This window comes from Lycorma delicatula, chromosome 12, assembly GCF_047948215.1.
Source record: "Lycorma delicatula isolate Av1 chromosome 12, ASM4794821v1, whole genome shotgun sequence".
Taxonomy (NCBI): Eukaryota; Metazoa; Arthropoda; class Insecta; order Hemiptera; family Fulgoridae; genus Lycorma; species Lycorma delicatula.
In genome coordinates, this window is record NC_134466.1 from 60,683,681 (window position 1) to 60,703,725 (window position 20,045).

At 34.4% G+C, this 20,045-nt stretch overlaps 1 protein-coding gene across 1 annotated transcript in view; it reads left to right on the forward strand.

The window, feature by feature from the left end:
• LOC142332772 (uncharacterized) overlaps nt 1-18,068 on the forward strand; it is a 50,156-nt gene extending 32,088 nt beyond the window's left edge. Inside the window, exons 5-6 of the mRNA XM_075379388.1 lie at nt 5,999-6,148; nt 17,164-18,068. Coding sequence (XP_075235503.1) covers nt 5,999-6,148; nt 17,164-17,952 — 939 coding nt within the window. The 3' untranslated portion in view covers nt 17,953-18,068. The remainder of the gene's footprint in view (nt 1-5,998; nt 6,149-17,163) is intronic.
• The last annotated feature ends 1,977 nt before the right edge of the window (nt 18,069-20,045 follow it).

Consider the following 20,045-nt stretch of genomic DNA (forward strand, 5'->3'; position numbering starts at 1 on the left):
ACAATGTTGAAGCATTCTATGTAAAAAATAGAAAAATTTGTTACAACTCTCTTACCAGCCTGACTTAATTTAAACAACGAATAATTGTATTATTTCTGTAAGTGTGATAGGTATTATTCTCTGTTTAATAAATGAAATTAGTTATGGTGAAATTATATGAAGTTATGGTGGCATGGAATGTTGAAAACCACTTTTATTAATAATCTAATAAGTACATTCTTGCTTAAGCAGTAATGTTCATAACTATAGCGATTAATGTTTTCGACCAACGACTAATCTATAATTCTATATAAAAGCAGTTTAATAGATTGAATTTTTTATATTGTTGTAAATAATATTATAAGAATGTTAATTAGTTGACTACTAATTTTCAAAAATTGGTTGACTAATACACATTTGAATGTTGTTAAAATAATCGATTAAGTTTAATAATCGATTAGCACGTACGACTAATTTTAGTCGAACTAATCCCATGGTTGTATGTTAGCGTGTGAGATTATGTTTATAGTTTTTACAGAGTGAAAAAATTGTATATTATTTACGTCTCGTAAGTATATTTATATAAATAAAATTCAAAAATATATAATAAAAATAATAACGTATTAAATAATAATAGAAACCTAAAATTAAATATATAGTAATAGGACTAATATTAGTATTGTTTATCCCGCGATTGTTTGCTAGCGGTTAAGATTATGCCTACAGATTTACCAGAGTGAAAGAAGTATTTATTATTTACGTGTTGTAAGCATATTAATGTACCAAAAAATAATAATATAGTAATTTCTATAGTAAATCATTTCTATTAGCTCCAAGCTTTCCACTTCATCAGATGTTACATTTCAGTAATTTATCATTAACTACACTAACTATTATTCAATATTAGTATAATATTATTATTATTATTATTGAAACCACGTGGTTTCAGTAACCACGTTATTTTAAGTTCCAGTATTATAATAAAATATTATTATCATATATTTTTTTTGCAGAGTATGGATGCACAAACTTGTAATTCATTTTTGGAAGAAGATCCATTTTCCTTGCCTGTTAAAAAAGAAAACGTGCATGAAACAGAGCAGACAGAATATTTGTTTGTACCTCCTGCCAAGACAGATGATGAAGAAACAATATTTAAACAAGTAAGCCATTTTCTATTTTATGTTGATGTAAATTATAAATATAAGACCTAGTTATTGTAAGAATTCTCAATTTTTTATTCATCAGGATATATTTATTTACTGTTTATGGCCCTCATATGGTTTAGCATTCATGTCTGATATGAGATATTTTGATTTATAATATAAAAAAAAGTTATTAACGAAGTGTAGGGAGATAAATAGCTATGATAAACAAATTGTTCTGAACATTTTAAGGTAGATAAACATTTTGACGACAGTACATAACAAAGAAAGTACAGTGAGCCTCATGTTGTAAACAAAGCTGCATAAACATTATTCTTTCTAGACCCAGATTCAACGTAGTTTACAAAAACTTTACATAACTATCCTTGGTTTGGTGAAACATGTTCAGTTATAAGAAGGTTTATTATACTTTTTGATAATCTTCATTCTAGGTCACTGCATAATTATTTTCAATCAAGACTGATTGTTTATATATGTTTCAAGCAGTGACATTATTTTATACAAAACCATTTAGATTGCGCTTAGGTGCAAACATTTTTCTATTGGTTGATAGCTAAATGCCAATACCTAATATATACGTGTGTTCCAGTGTTATCAAGTCTGATTATATACTGAAAGATGCCAGTTGCAAACTTCGAGGGCAGTTCAGGAAGTAGCTTACATTATTTAATAAAAAAAAAATAGTTATCTATTTTGAAAGGGACAATCTTAAAATTTTTCTATATAGTCACCATTTAAATTGCACTTATCATAACGATGCACGAGTTTTACAAATCCTTCTCTGTAGAAATCTGCCCCCTTAGATTTTTGGCACCTATCTTGCCCAAAACTTGTGATAAGCAAGCTTCCCCAATACAATTGCTTGCAGTAGATTTTTGTGAAATTTGGGTAAATGAAGCGAGAGTTCCGTAATCAAAATGCGGCGATTTTCACAAATTTTATCGTTGATTATCATTGTCCGTTCATCAGTCACAAGACTCGGCCAACCACTGAGATTGGCCTTCTTGATAAATATTGGTGCGGTGATTTTTAAACTGAATGCACCACTGCCTCATTCCACCATCACTCATTATTCCATCTCTGTACACCTCATAAAGTTGCCGATAAATTTTAACTGATTTGAGGTTTTTTGCCAGTAAAAACCTAATCACTGAACACACTTCACAACTTGTGGGATTTTCTGCTGTAGCGCACTTTTCAATAATTCACAACAAATACAGTAGGAAAGTCAAAGTCTACAAGGCTATGACAACTTGGTGCATACTCTAGAAAGGTTTTGACACCAATGGGAGCTCTATCCCTATCATCTCCATGCTAGACGCAAACGTAAGTTACTTTTTGGACTGCCCTCATTGTTACCTCCAAGCTCTTGACTTCGTCAGATGTTACATTTCTGTAATATTTCATTAACCGCACTTATTTTAAGTTCCACTATTATAATAAAATATTATTATCTTATATTTTTTTGCAGATTATGGATGCACAAACTTATAATTCAATTTTGGAAGAAGTTCCATTTTCCTTGCCTATTAAAATAGAAAACACGCATGAAACAGAGAAAAAAAAATATTTGTTTGTAACTCTTTCCAAGACAAGTGATGATGGACAGACAGTATTTAAACAAGTAAGCTATTTTGTCTTTTATGTTGGTTTAAGTTATAAATATAAGATCTAGTTATGATATGAATTCTCAACTTTTTATTCATAAGGATTCATTTATTTACTGTTTACGGCACCCATATCGTTCAGTAATTGTGTCAGACACAAGATATTTTGATCCAACATTGTTTACAAAAAGAGTACAAAACTATCTTTGGTTTTGTGGAGCACGTTCAGTTACTAAATGGTTTATTGTAGTTTTTGATAATCCTCATTCTAGGTCTCTGTATTTTTCTTTTCAAACAACGTTGATATGTTTTCAGCAGTGGCATTGTCTTATACAAAACCATTTAGATTGTGCTTAGGTGGAAACATTTTTTTGTAGATCGATTTATAAATGCCAATGCCTATAATATCTTTGTATTCCATTGCTATCATATACTGATCATATACTGAATGATGCCACTTGCAAACCACGAGGGCAGTTCAGGAAGTAGCTTATGTTCTTTAATAAAATACCAACCAAATGAAAAAAAAGAAATGTTATCTTTTTGAAAGGGACAATCTAACTATTTTTCTACGTAGTCGCCATTTAAATTGAGGCTTTTATTATAACAACGCATGAGCTTTCCAAATCCTTCTCAGTCGAAATCTGCTGCCTTAGATTTTTGGGACTTATCTTGTCCAAAAGTTATGATAAGCAAGCTTTCCTGATACAATTAATTGCAGTAGACTTTTGTGAAAATTGAGATAAATAAAGGGACAGTTCTGTAATCGTAATGCAGCGATTTTCACAAATTTTATCGGTGATTACCTTTGTCAGTTCCTGCATTATGACATTTTTCGTGAAGACTGGCATATTACAGTCGAACAAATAGAAAAAAAGTTACAGTAAGTGTTGGAACAGTTCATAATGTTTTCAGTAACAAGCTCATGTACAGCAAAACAAGTGCAAGGTGGTTCCTGAAGAAGTTAACGCAACAAGGAAACAAGACTCAAAGTGTGTGCTGATTTGAAAAAACGTTATGAAAGGGAAGGTGATCCTTTTCTAAACAAGATTTTAACGTGTAATGAAACTGGGGTTCACAATTTTGTACCAGAGTCTAAAAAACAAAGCATGGAATGGAAGCATATCAGCTCACTTGTCCAAAAGAAATTCAAAATGCAAGCATCAGTGGGAAAAGTCATATTGACCGTCTTTTGGGATGCGCAAACCGTCTTATGTGATTATTTGCAAAATAAGCGTACAATACTCAGACACGCTGATGAAAAATGTAAAGCCAATAATGAGAGAAAACATCGCGGATCTCAAAGAAAAGGCGGATATTGGTACACGACAATGCTCGACGTCACACCGCATAGCTGACCCAAGAAACCATTGGAAAGATGGGTCGGGAAATACTACCACATCCTTCCTATAGTCCTGACTTGACTTGGATTTTCATTTGTTTGTTACTCTCAAGGAGGAAAAACATTCACTATCAATGATGAGGAAACATCAAAGTCTATATACCCAGTGAATATGTTTCTTTTGCCAAAAATTGTATCTTTTTAGGTAATAAAAAACAATGACCTCTACTGGTATTGCCCAATCATGTGTATTTTTTGAGATTTAGAAACTCATTGATCATTTTGCCTCTGGTTTTCATGTGGTGTTTGTTACAAATATAGACTATTATTATAGTAACTCATTTCCATACATAACTGACACAGGCTGCTGCTTTGGAACACATTTTGATCCATAACATGTCTTAAATTATCTTTGACATTATAGGAGGGCTGTCCAGAAAGTAACATACGTTTTGAAATAAAAAACCAACCAAGTAAAAAAAAAATTGTATTATACACATTTTAAAGGAACAATCTTCAATCTTAAACTGTTTTTCTACATAGTAGCCATTTAAATTGAGGCACTTAATTAAAGTGCATCTAAATTGCACAAGCAATTCCTTAAGCACAAGCTTTTCAATTCCTTTCTGTAGAAATCTACAGCCTTAGATTTCAACCACTGGTTTACACTTGCATTAAGTTTTGCATCTTTTTCAAAGCGCTTTGTTGCATTGTGAACCAGGTCTTCATCGCTGGATAGATGTGGTAATCGCCCAGTGCCAGATCCAGACTGTACTGTGGGTGATCAAACACCACCCCTCGAAAACCATCCAAGAGGTATCTGGTACAATTAGTCGTGTGTGGATGTGCGTTGTGAAAAAACAACACTATGAGCTCAGTTTTCCTGCTGCTTGTTTTGCATCGCTCTCCGTAGATTTATCAATGTCTCACAATATCTTTGAGTTAATTGTGTTGCCATTTTCAAGGAAATCAACGGAAGCACTCCCTCAGCGGCCCAAAACATAGTTGCCATAATCTTTATGGCTGACAATGGTTGAAAACATTTTACTGGTTTTCTGGGAGAACCAGTGTGACCCCATTCTATGGGCTGTCTTTTTGTTTCACAGTTGACATGCTTTACCCATGTCTCATTTTCTGTTACAACACGATCAAGCAGTGGATTACCATCCTCGTTGTAGGTTTCGAGGTAATTCAGCGATGCAGCAAGAAGCTATTTTTATGGTCTTTCAATATTTTTGGCACCCATCTTGCACATAACTTGTGGTAGCCAAGCTTCCCTGTTACAATTTCTTGCAGTAAATTTCGTGAAATTTGGGGGAAATGAGCAATAGTTTCGTAATCATAAAATAGTGATTTTCATGAGTTTTATAGTTGATTTTAATTGTTATTTTATCAGCCAAAAGGCTAGGCCGACCACTGCGGTTCTTATCATGAACATTGGTGTGACGATTTTTAAACTGAATGCACCACTGCCTCACTCCACTGTTATTCATTATTCCATCTCCATACACCTTACAAAGTTGATGAAAATTCCAATTGCTTTGAGGTTTTTTGCCAGTAAAATCCTGATAACTGAACGCACCTCACACTCGCAGTATTTTCTATTGAAAAGTACATTTTAATAATTTACAATAAAAAAAGTAGAAAAATCACAGTTCACATGCTACGACATCTTGATGCGTTCTTGATGAGTATAAAAATGTTTTGACGCCAGGATGGTAGCTCTATCCCCATCAATCTCCATGCTAGGGACAAATGTAAGTTACTTTTTGAACTGCTCTTATAGTTAGCTCCATGCTCTTGACTTTATCAGATGTTACATTTCAGTAATATTTAATTAACCACACTTATTTTAAGTCCCACTATTATAAAACAATATTATTATTACTTTATATTTTTTGCAGAATATTGATGGACAGACTGGTAATTCATTTTTGGAAGAAGATCCATTATCCTTGCTCGTCAAAAAAGAAAACATGCATGAAACAGAGCAAAAAGACAATTTGTTTGTACCTCTTGCAAAGACAGATGATGAGCAGACAATATTTAATCATGTAAGCTATTTTCTATTTTCTCTTGGTTTATGTTATAATTATAAGATCTAGTTATTGTAAGAATTCTCAATTTTTCTATTCATCAGAATACTTTTATGTTTTTTATGAGGTAAAGAAGATTTTTGAGGAGGACATCGCAAGAGGTCTGAGTAAAAAAGATAAGGTAGAAAATGTAGAAGAAGAGTGGGAGAATGTTAAAAAGGAAATTCTTAAATCAGCAGAAGCAAACTTAGGCGGAATAAAGAGAACCGGTAGATAACCTTGGGTTTCAGACGATATATTGCAGCTGATGGATGAACGTAGAAAATATAAGAATGCTAGTGATGAAGAAAGTAAAAGGAACTATCGGAAATTAAGAAATGCTATAAACAGGAAGTGCAAACTGGTGAAAGAAGAGTGGATTAAAGAAAAGTGTTCAGAAGTGGAAAGAGAAATGAACATTGGTAAAATAGACGGAGCATACAGGAAAGTTAAGGAAAATTTTGGGGTACATAAATTAAAATCTAATAATGTGTTAAACAAAGATGGTACACCAATATATAATACGAAAGGTAAAGTCGATAGATGGGTGGAATATATTGAAGAGTTATACGGAGGAAATGAATTAGAAAATGGTGTTATAGAGGAAGAAGAGGAAGTTGAGGAGGATGAAATGGGAGAAACAATACTGAGATCTGAATTTAAGAGAGCATTAAAAGACTTAAATGGCAGAAAGGCTCCTGGAATAGACGGAATACCTGTAGAATTACTGCGCAGTGCAGGTGAGGAAGCGATTGATAGATTATACAAACTGGTGTGTAATATTTATGAAAATAGGGAATTTCCATCAGACTTCAAAAAAAGTGTTATAGTTATGATACCAAAGAAAGCAGGGGCAGATAAATGTGAAGAATACAGAACAATTAGTTTAACTAGTCATGCATCAAAAATCTTAACTAGAATTTTATACAGAAGAATTGAGAGGAGAGTGGAAGAAGTATGTCCCTATACTTTTCCTAACAGGAAAAGTATAGGGACAAGGGAAGCAATTTTAGGCCTCAGATTAATAGTAGAAGGAAGATTAAAGAAAAAAAACCAACATACTTGGCGTTTATAGACCTAGAAAAGGCTTTCGATAACGTAGACTGGAATAAAATGTTCAGCATTTTAAAAAAATTAGGGTTCAAATACAGAGATAGAAGAACAATTGCTAACATGTACAGGAACCAAACAGCAACAATAACAATTGAAGAACATAAGAAAGAAGCCCTAATAAGAAAGGGAGTCCGACAAGGATGTTCCCTATCTCCGTTACTTTTTAATCTTTACATGGAACTAGCAGTTAATGATGTTAAAGAACAATTTAGATTCGGAGTAACAGTACAAGGTGAAAAGATAAAGATGCTACGATTTGCTGATGATATAGTAATTCTAGCCGAGAGTAAAAAGGATTTAGAAGAAACAATGAACGGCATAGATGAAGTCCTACGCAAGAACTATCGCATGAAAATAAACAAGAACAAAACAAAAGTAATGAAATGTAGTAGAAATAACAAAGATGGACCGCTGAATGAGAAAATAGGAGGAGAAAAGATTACGGAGGTAGAAGAATTTTGTTATTTGGGAAGTAAAATTACTAAAGATGGACGAAGCAGGAGCGATATAAAATGCCGAATACCACAAGCTAAACGAGCCTTCAGTAAGAAATATAATTTGTTTACATCAAAAATTAATTTAAATGTCAGGAAAAGATTTTTGAAAGTGTATGTTTGGAGTGTCGCTTTATATGGAAGTGAAACTTGGACAATCGGAGTATCTGAGAAGAAAAGATTAGAAGCTTTTGAAATGTGGTGCTATAGGAGAATGTTAAAAATCAGATGGGTAGATAAAGTGACAAATGAAGAGGTATTGCGGCAAATAGATGAAGAAAGAAGCATTTGGAAAAATATAGTTAAAAGAAGAGACAGACTTATAGGCCACATACTAAGGCATCCTGGAATAGTCGCTTTAATATTGGAAGGACAGGTAGAAGGGAAAAATTGTGTAGGCAGGCCACGTTTGGAGTATGTAAAACAAATTGTTGGGGATGTAGGATGTAGAGGGTATACTGAAATGAAACGACTAGCACTAGATAGGGAATCTTGGAGAGCTGCATCAAACCAGTCAAATGACTGAAGACAAAAAAAAAAAAAAACTTTTATGTAGTGTTTATGGCCCACATATCATGTAGCATTCTTGTCTGACTTGAGATATTTTATTTATAATATAAACAATATATTATACGGAGTATAGGGAGGTAAATAGCTATGATGAACAGATTGCCCCTAACACTTTATGGTAGGTAAACATTTTTTACAACAGTACATAACGTAAATATAGATGTTTTTGGGCTCTTGGATTGTGTATAGCATCGCAATAAATGAATGAATGCAGGCCATGTTAAAGTTATGAGGCTTTTTCATTGCTTTCAGGCTGAGAACTACAGACTTTTTCCCCTTGAATAATAGTTTTAATAGGTTGATAGATACAAAAACATAAAAGAAGAGTAGAAGGAAATTCTTAAGTTCAGATAGACCGGATAATGAATACAATTCAGTGTTATTCATTTTTTAATTGATGTCCACAATGTTGAACTATTTTTTACATGCCATAAAGGATGTGTTATATCTTTTTTCTCTATAATTTATTTGAAGTTTCAAGTTAATTTTTTTTTCTACAGTCATTTGACTTGTTTGTTGCAGCTCTCCAATATTCCCTATGTAGTACCAGTCGTTTCATTTTGTTATACCCCCTACATCGCACTTCCCTAACAACTTGGTTTTGATATTCCAACTGTTGCTTCCTGCACAATTTTTCCCATGTACCTGCCCCTCCAATATCAAAGCTACTATTCCAGGATGCTGTAATATGTGGTCTGTAAGTCTGTCACTATCCAACCATTTGATTTTTATCATGCTATAGCACCACATTTCAAAAGCTTCTCATCTTTTCTCCTCAAGTACTTTGATTGTCCAAGTTTCACTTGCATATAAAATTATGCTCCAAGCATATACTTTCAAAAATGATTTCCTGACGTTTAAATTAATTTTTGATGTAAGCAAATTATATTTTTGACTGAAAGCTCGTTTGGCTTGTGCTATTTGTCAGTTATCACTGCTGCTTCATCCATCTTTTAGTAATTCTACTTCCCAAATAACAGAAGTCTTTTACCTCCATAATCTTTTAATATTTTTATACTCAGTGGTCCATTTACATTATTTCGACTATATTCCATTACTTTTGTTTTGTTCTTGCTTATTTACATGCACTAGTTCTTCCGAAGGACTTCATTTATGCCATTCATTGCCTGTAATAAATCACTTTTACTCTCTGCTAGAATTACTATATCATCAGCAGATCGTAGCATCTTTATCTTTACACTTTGTACTGTTACTCCGGATCTAAATTGTTCTTGACCATCATTAACTGCTAGTTCTATGTAAAGACTAAAAAGTAACGGGGATAAGGAACATCCTTGTCGGACTCCCTTTTTTATTACGGTTTTTTTCTTATGTTCTTCAATTATTACTGTTGCTGTTTGGTTCCTATAAATGTTAGCAATTAATCTTGTATCTCTGTATTTGAACCCTAATTTATTTAAATGCTGAACATTTTATTCCAGTGTACGTTATTGAATGTCTTTTCCAGGTATATAAATTCCAAGTATGTTGGTTTGTTTTTCTTTAATCATCCTTCTACTATTAATCGGAGCTCTAAAATTGTTTCCCTTGTCCCTATACTTTTCCTGAAATCAAATTGGTGTCCTAACAGTTCTTCCTCTCTCCTCTCAATTCTTCTGTACAGAATTCTAGTTAAGATTTTTGATGCATGAGTAGTTAAGCTAATTGCTCTGTATAATTTACATTTATCTGCTCCTGCTTTCTTAGGTATCCTGACTATAACACTCTTTTTGAAGTCTGATGGAACTTCCCTTTTTTCGTAAATATTACACACCAGCTTGTATAATTATCCATTTCTTCCTCACCTGCACACGCAGTAATTCTGCAGTTATTCAGTCTATTCCAGGAGCCTTTCTGTCATTCAGATCTTTTAATGCGCTCTTAAATTCAGATTGTTTATCCTCTTTCATCCTCTTCGACTTTCTCTTTCCTCTAAAACACCATTTTCGATTTCATCTCTTCTGTATAACTCTTCAATATATTCCACTCGCCTATCGACTTTTCCTTTCATGCTATAAATCGGTGTACCATTTTTGTTTAACATATTATTAGATTTTAATTTATGTACCCCAAAATTTCTTGTTCATTACGAAAACCATTCCTGCCTGCACATTATTTGAAGCTCAGTTGATTATTGTAAAATCTCTAACCAAAAGTTGTTTTCTTGTTCCCTAGAATAACTATAGCTGGAATTACTATATCAGAAAATCGTAGCATCATTATCTTTTCACCTTGCACTGTTACTCCAGATCTAAATTGTTCTTTAACATCATTAACTGCTGGTTCTATTCAAAAATTAAAAGATAACAGGGATAGAGAACATCCTTGTCCGACTTGTTTTTACTACTACCACCGACAATATTAGGTCAATCAAATTAAATTTTAAGTGCCAAAATTAACTTCCATTAGGTAAGACATGTGAAAAATAGGAAAACCTGTAGAAATGAATGAACTACTTTTCCAACCTCTTGTTGTTCAAAATCATTTTCAAAATAGCATTCAAAGTTGGAGAAAAACAATTTTTTTTGTTTTAAAGAAAAACGAGACGTTTTGAAAAAAAGAGTTTTCAGTTCACAGACTAGCTGAGGACATCAAGCCAAAGTCTATCGTCCCCACATTAAATTCGGCACATCAACGTGCCGAATTTAATCAATATTGTACAGTGTTCAACATGATTTTGCTTACAGTGAAGAAAATGATCGCTGTGGAATAATTTTTATATTAAAGTACAAGTATTTGAGTACAACGTGTGCATGTTTATCTGTACGTACTACTGACTAAACCAACACTCCTGGCTGCCCACAACCTTCTGATACCACTAACAAAGGATTTCATCAGGAAGGGGGATCAATCTCACACTTGGTCATATGCTACATCACACTGTGCCAACAGTCACCAACTTCATAACACTGCACAGCACAACCATGCACACACTAACACATAGCTTACAAACACATACCATTAATTTACCAAAGCCTTCATCAGACCCAGAGGTGGAGTCCCCCTCCAACCTCATCACACCCAGGTGAACCCTACAAGCTCAGGAAGCTCCCTAGGCACTCAGCTGGGGGCCTGTCTGTCCCCGTGCCTTCCATCACCTCACTCTGCGTGTCTCATCCTAGCTATTCAAGTCCTTCAACACTGCTCTAGAGAAATTAGTAATTGTGTTTTAAACTTCCTTAGCATGTGTTCTAAAATGTACCTGCGCAAAATATATCCAGACGCTCAACGCCGGGCTAGATTCAACTCGCTGTTCTTCCAGTGTAAGGATCAACCTCTTGGCCACAGTTATAGCCACGACCTCTGTTTTCTCCGAAGACATCCGCAATTCAACCCTGCTCATCCAGTCTTTAATGATACCATATACGATGCTAACTTTTCCAGTCGCCTCTCTCTTCATAGCCGCATCAACCACAATCACGAGGTCGTCAGCTAACCCCACAAGGGTGACCTGGCAGCATTGGGAGGTGGAATACCTTATCATATGCAATATTCCATAGGGTCGGTCCAAGTACCGAGCCCTGAGGGACCCGCCCCTTTTTAGAGCATCCTCTATTAGTTTCCCCTCCACCTCGTAGATCAGTCTGCAACCAGACAAATAAGACTGCATCGGCCAATCAGATAATCCGGTACTGAGTTCTACCACGGCGCAGAGAATAGCAGCGTGTGTAATGCTATTAAAAGCATTCTGCACATCGACAGTTACTAGAACACACACACACACATCCTTCTTGCGGCCTGTTCCGCACGCTCTCGAATAATGCTGTCCGCCATCTGGCTAACAGCAGAGACAGCATCAAGGGGTTGACCTACCCCAGCGGAACACAAACTGGCTTGCACAGAGGCCGTCCACAGCCCCGGCCAGTCTTCGCACCAGCATTCGCTCGAAAAATTTAGTCAGTGCATCGACCATAGCCAGAGGCCTATATGATGAAGTGTTTCCTTGTAATACGCATTATACACTTCTCTTAGGGACTCCAGGCGCCCAAGCCTTCTCTTGTCCCAATGGCACTTTTTCCGTCCACCAATACACAGCTTGCGGGGGAGTGTCCCATTACAGGCGTTAGTGAGGGACTCAACAAGACAGGCCATCTTCTCCTCAGCTTTCAGGAGTCAAACAACTCCCCGAAGATCGATCACCCCAGCAAATGCCTCTGCATCCTTATTTCTGGTACTCCAGCTCCTTGTCGCAGATCATCGTACTCGTCTCATATCAATCTCCGCAATCACCGTAATAACAGCCCATTGATCACTAGCCGTGAATCCTTCCCGTACCTTCCACTTCGGAACCCTGCTAGCTAGATCAGGTGTAGCAAATGTGAGGTCTACCACAGATCCTTACTCTCCTCTCCTGAGGCGGTATGTGCTCTCGCAGTTATTAGACAAACTAACTCAAGCGCCGCCACCGCATCGTTCAGGGTGGTGCCACGGGTGTTGGTTTTCGTTGAAACCCAGGAGGCCGACCAGTCGTTAAAATCTCCTGCCAGCAGTGCAGGACGACAACAAACCACATCTCAAAAAATCGAGAACACCAGTATCTCTCCAGAATGATGTTGGGCCCTCTCCTAGTTTTCTTTGTTGTCCTTCTTCTTTTTAGGGCATGCAGTGCTATCTGTCCTGTACCCCTCTCCACCACAGTTGAAGCATCAAGCCACCCTGTCTGTGTCCTCACAGTTCCTCGCAAGGTGGCAAGTCTCCAGGCATCTATATCACCGTTGTGGAAGCTCGATGTATTTCCACTCTGTAAGAGACTCTCTCAGCCCAATATTGACTCGTCCCTGCAGAGCAACAGCTGCAACGATGGTCGCCGGATGCCGCCACGCCGGTCTCCGAATTACCCAGCCTGACTGCCTATCCATAGATAATCTGACATTACCTACCCAGTGACCGCAACCAGCGTCTTGAAATTCTCACCATGTTGGATGCCTTTCTCCAAACCACGAATCCGGAGAACGGCCATCCTCGTTTTCTTAGTGATAGACCCAACCTTTAAGATTGAAATCAGATTTTGCCTTAGAGTGCCAGACTTCTCTCTCCACCTTAACTTTAATTTCCATTCTGTCGTCTGCCTTCCTTACAGAAGGAATCACAGCAGTCGGCGGCATCATAATGTCTTTCCTGACCTACTTAATCCGGTCTGCATAGGTAGCCGCAGTCTTTACTTTGATCATTCTCCCCTTTTTTCCTCTACTGGTTCATCACGCCTCCATGCAGAAGGGAGACTTCCAGTCAGAGTGATTATGTGACATCTGTAGCCAGTCGACCTACACTCACACCCTAAAATCTTGCACGCATATACGGCAGTATCCTGCAAGTTGATGTCTGCCTGTAGAGGCCCAAGGTCCACAGTTCTTCTTGATTCTGGCGAATACATGTACCAGGCCCAACTCAAGGTCACTTCCATCATCAGAATCAACACATGCAGTATGAAAGATGTTGGAGACCGATGTTTCATCTGTTTCTGTGTCTCCCAACACGTCTTACCTCCAACATAGCCAGCACTGCATTTCCAGCCCTAATGGGAGACTTACTAAGGAGCCAGGCCACCTGCGGGTGCCTGGTGGCCAGGGAATCCATTACCTTACTTTCTGCCAGAGCATTTATGTCGATAACTGCAACCATATTTAGGGCCCTGTGTCTCCGATCCAGAGTTCCTACCTGTGTGTTCCTGAAGGCCTTCTTAGGCCGTCCTTAATAAACTCAGTAACCTAGGGTGCAGGCACCGTGTTGTCCAGTGCATTCAGAATCGGACACCGAGTAACAACAAGCCTTTGAGTGGCCGCATCCGATGTGATTCTCTTTGTAGTGTCAACAGAGATATCATTTGCCGTTTTTCTAAGATCTGACAACATTTAGACAAGTAAGATATTTTCATTTACTATATAATGGCGTAAATAATATGTGGCAATTCTTGTTTAACATTAGATACTTTGATTAAAAAGAATGATGAAAACAGTATGTGGAGGATTGTAGCTGTCATGATACTAGTTATAAGTCACTTTTGAAAACTCATGGCTTTTGAAAAAGAATAAACATTCCGTGCCAGGTTTTATAAAAGGTTTCTTGTTTCTTTCTTCGTAGTACCAAAATATAATGTTGTTCATCACACATAAACCTACTGAAATGCAGCTGATAGATTCTTGCAAGTGAATTTATAATCTATTCACAGAATCCAGCTATGTGATGAAAATTGTTGTCCTTACAAAAAAACTACTTCGATGTATCTCTTATGGTGCTGTATATGTGTCACAGCCATAACAAATTGTTTACCTCCCAACAGACAGTGTGTTGCATTATTGCTGTTGAAACATCCGTGAAACACAGAAATAAATAAATGTAAGAAATATTATACTTCTTTATGCCAATCCTATTGGTCTTTGATAAGAGCCATGAGGCTACTTTTCCAGGATCTATACTTCATGTGTAGTTTGTAGTGTGAAATTTATGAGATTTCTGAGGGTTCCTAAGAATTTTTGATCTGGTTTTATGCCATTTCTCTAAGGTTTTCATTACTGATTGATTAGAATCTTTTTTTCATGTACATTGAATTATAACCGGTAATTATAATAAAATGACTATTCAGTATCGCAATATAAGAATTGCATAATATAAATCTGAAAATTATTGGATTGTATTGAAATGTCGCTACTTTTAAGGAAAAGAAAATTTGACTTTTTGAAGCTGTAGAACGCATCAGCTTTCACAAAATAAGGGAAACTTCTTAGAGTTTCCTTTCACAGAAATTTTAATTCATATTTAAATGGCAGTTTCAATTAAATTTGTGCTTTAATTGTTGGCAGTCCATAAATATTCTATAGAAACTGTTGAAACCATTCCCAGTATTGAATTCACTTTCCACAGTCTCTGGACAATAACTTTTGAATCGCTTTATATGGGATGAAACGGAGCTTCTTATAAATTGCCTTGTTGAAGTTGTTTTTTGTGTTGAGCTAACCTTTGCACAGGTCTGTTGAAACTACTTCATATAGTTGATATGTTTTAGTTTTTTCTTCAAATACTAATGGTCTATCACTTCACTCATATATCTTTATTGATCCAATCTTCCAAAAGTCTTCAATTAGTGTTCTTACACTATATCGATTAGGAACCGGTGTACCTGGAAGACTAATAAAATACTATTCTTTTACTGTCTGATACTCTCCATGCTTATGAGGATGGATTAAATGAGAAATTTTCACTGTTCTGTGTGCACATGGAAAGACAGCCTCAGTCATTCAAAGACAATGAACAAACAGTGACAACAAAGAATCACATCTTCTTATGTTAAGACACATCTTGTCTCAACATTGTGATTGGCTCATGGAAGCTAACTGCACGCAATACAGGATTACCAACCTTTGTGAAAGCATTACTCATAGTGCATAGAATAAAATTCTTCAGCCTATAATCATGTTTATATAGGTGCGCAGTTACTTTTTGAATGCACTGGTTTATAAACATCCTGTTAGAGCTCATGCTTAGAATGATACATTTTCAGGTTAGATGGTAGCAATGAATTTACACTGACAAAATGTGATATTGCTAGATATTTTGTCTACAAAGATGGTAATCATATCACCAAAATAGCTGTGAAAGAAATGTCTGTGACTTTGTGTGAGCTATAGACTAAGAAAAATTCTTCATCCTTTAAAAATTTACTATAAAACTTAATCATCAATTCAGTGATTGGTTTGCCCTATTAACCAATTTTAGGGAACTTAGCAGTGAAATTTATAGAATTTATTTATGCTTTCATTACTACAAATTTGGTCGATATTGACTGATGAAGAAAAATAAGTAACTTCATAATCAAGTAATTTTCTCCAAATCATTTCTTATAAAATTTCCATATCAGGTGTTAAATACATGCCAAGTTGCTGCTGTTGTACTATTTTATCACGTTGTTTGGCCAAAACTGTGCAGGAATTTTTTTGCCAAACCCTGACACAATGAACTGCAGCGTTGATGGCAACACAAATCCACAGATGAATCGAAATGATGTTCAGTAGGTCACACCAAATGTTTATTGTTAATGCTGCATGTTAAATAATTTTTTTATGTTTGAAACGATCTAAATCTTATTACTCATAGTAGTGTTCTCTTGAAATCAGAAAAACAGTTAAAAAGTTTTTAAATAAGACATCTAAAAGTAAAGTTTTTTATTTTTACCAAACGCTCAGCAATATCATAAGTATACTTTTCTATTCTGTCACGAAATTAAGTTAAAACCTGGAACAAAAATTTGTCAAAAAAGAAATAATTTATAAATTATGCCTCAGCAAGTTATAAATTGCATTACATACTTCTGGTATGAATTTGAATATATGTGATTTAGAAACAAAACATTTCTCAAGAAACATGTAGCTCACTCGTGTTGATAAATACTAAACAATTATTTTAAGTTTCATTGCAGCTGACATTGCTTTTCTTATGGCACCCATTTTTTGTGTATCGGAATTGATTAAAAATTTATATATTTTTGATCTTCAGTATATTATTCTTTCATTATTAACTTGGCTAAATTCTTAATTCTTTTTTTTTTATAATTTTCTTTTTTTTATATGTCATTATAAAATTGTCTGTTGTCAGACTAGTTTTAGTTCTATACTATGTAGTACACAGTTTACGGATTATGTTACATTTTGTTAATTATTTTTTAACTGCATTTACTAAACAAGTTTTTATTTTTGCTCCGTACAAACAAACATATTGTGCTTGGTTAAATATGAAGATGAGATATTTATTATTAGAGTATAAGTTGTCAATTTGTAGTTGGAATTGTTAAAATTAACAAAGTTTTGTGATTGATTTTTTTAGGATAATGAAAAAACTATTGGTGATGTGGAGGAAAGAAATACTGAAAGTATTTTACTGACATCAAAATGTGTGGTTTGCAATAAAATAAAAAATAACTGTACATGTGATAATGTTGTTGGTAAAGAATATGATCATTTAAACAGTTTTGCTTTTAAAGAAAAATGCTTGCAAATTACTAATAAAACAGATGAAGAAATGAACATCATAACTTCTCATCATCCTATTCACAGATGTACGTTTTGTCAGGAGTCTTTCACTCGAAGAAGTACCTTAGAGTCACACTATTCTATTCATGTTGTCAAAAAAAACTTAACACGTAATTTTTGTAAAAAAACTTTTTACAAAAGCAGTAATTTAAAGACACATCTCTCTATTCATACTGGTGAGAAAAAAGTCACTTGTAATTTTTGTAAAAAAACATTTACTCGCCTCAGTACTTTAAAAACACATCTCGCTATTCATACTGGTGAGAAGAAATTCACTTGTAATTTTTGTAAAACAAGATTTAATCAAAGCAGTAATTTAAAAAAACATCTCGCTATTCATACTGGTGAGAAGAAATTCACTTGTAATTTTTGTAAAAAAACATTTAATCAAAGCAGTAATTTAAAAAGACATCTCGCTATTCATACTGGTGAGAAGAAATTCACTTGTAATTTTTGTAAAAAAACATTTAATCAAAGCGGTAGTTTAAAAAGACATCTCGCTATTCATACTGGTGAGAAAAATGTTGCATGTAATTTTTATCTAAAAAGTTTACATGCAAGTCAAATTAAGTTGACAGAGTGATATAAATTTTCTTTATTTGTAGTTTGTTGCTTTTTTTTTACATTATTGTATACACTATTTAAAACAAATTAGTTTATAAACAAGATCATTCAGAATCATTTATCATTTATGTAATGTATGTACAATTCATTAATAAAGTTTTGTAGTAGCTTATATTTTACATGATTAATATTTCCTTTATATCAGGTTGTCTAAAAAGTATTGAGCCTTTGGAGGCCAAAATTGAGAATACATGTATTGCTATTGAAAAATAACATTTTGAGACCACGTGCACAATTTTTTTCGATTACGTTTTGCCATTTTTCCATCAACACCATATACCCTGAGCTATAAACGTCTGTGGTTTCTGTTCATAAAACACACGGTTTTCACAGGCCTTCTTTAAAACTAATTTAACACCGTTCAGGGAGTTGTTGCATAGATTGAAACAATGATATGCTGATTGTGCTAGGTCTAGGCTATATAATGAATGCATCAAACCTCTCAGTCAAGTTATCTCAGTTGCTGACTGGTCGTTAAAGATGTATGCAGTCTGGCAGTATGCATTTTGGCAGTCTGGCGTGGTGTATGGCATCCTTTCTGTTGACCAATTTAGGGTGTTTCTTTTGAATTGCTCGCACCTAGCTTTGCATGATTGCACCAAACGTGCTAATTGTCGACAGTACATGCCTGAATCTATCATAGTTTGTCAGATCATGTGCCACCCAAACGTCTAGCTTGTTTTGTAGCTAGCTTTCTCCGATGGTTTAACAATGTTTGGTGATGGGTATTAGGTCACTAGCAATGTCATGTAGGTTTGCATGCTTAGACTTAGCCAAAATATCATTCACTTTCTCTGTTTTGGTCATCCACTGCTAGCAGCATCTTGGACATCAGAATTCCCAAAACAAAAACGACTGAACAATCTTTTGGCTGTTGCACAGCCAGTTCAAAAACAAAGATTATTCAGTTGTTGCTAATATTCCAAGTATTCAGTATGTTGATAACACAGATAGTTATATTAATATATTTATTAATTGTAGAAAAAATTATTGATTAAACATTATCCTTTACCATTATTGCAAAATTATGAATATAAAAACATATTTATTTATATATACAATACAAACAATTTATTTATTCGGTGTACTAATATTGGGTTACTGTTTTCATAACTCCTGTATTTTTGTTATAATTAGATTAATCTAATGTCTAGAATGATGTTAAGTTATTTACAACCGCGATAAATATGTTGATAATTTATTTATTTAAAGTTGTTTTTTATTTTATTATGTTGATAATTTATTATATTATTTTTTAAAAAAAATTCAGATATAATTTTAAATAAAGAAAAAAATTTTAAAAGATTATATAACAAGTTGTCATCGGATAATACACTGCCTCCCGTCAAAAATCATATGATAATTTATTTACTTTAAAATGAAATATTACAATTATAATGTTATAATTGCAAATGCATGTATTATATAATGGTATATTTTTCAACAATGTAAATGAAATTACCGCCAATATATTACAAGTAATAACACGATTAGAAATTACAAATAAGTTATATACAATGTATAATATAAGTGTGAAATACAAATATGTAAATTAAATTATGAGTGTTCATACAATATTTATGAGTATGTTGACATACATATAAAAATATAAATAAAATGAAATTACTATTAATTCGGAAATATTATTTAAATCGACCACTTGAGATTGTTAACATGCTTAAATTATGCAGATCTTAGACCTCTGACCATGATCGGATGGTTTGAAAGAATTTGTTTGCGGTAGTGGTAGTCATCATTAAAAGCAATGTAGTTCTGTTCTTTGTTTGAATGTTTTGATTGTGGCCTTACATCTTGATTAGGATTATGTTTATTATTACTATTGCTATTATTATCGTTTGAATTTTTATTATTTTGATAATCAGGATTCTGTTGTCCTTGTAAATAAGGTAACGCGTTTAAATTTATATTAATGTTAAGATTAGTTTTTGGTACAAGCATTATCTTCGATGAGAATTGACGGTTTTCGGTGGCATCCATAAGTCCTTTGTAAAAGCAAATGGTTCTTTTTTGTTAGAGGTTATAAAAGAGTCT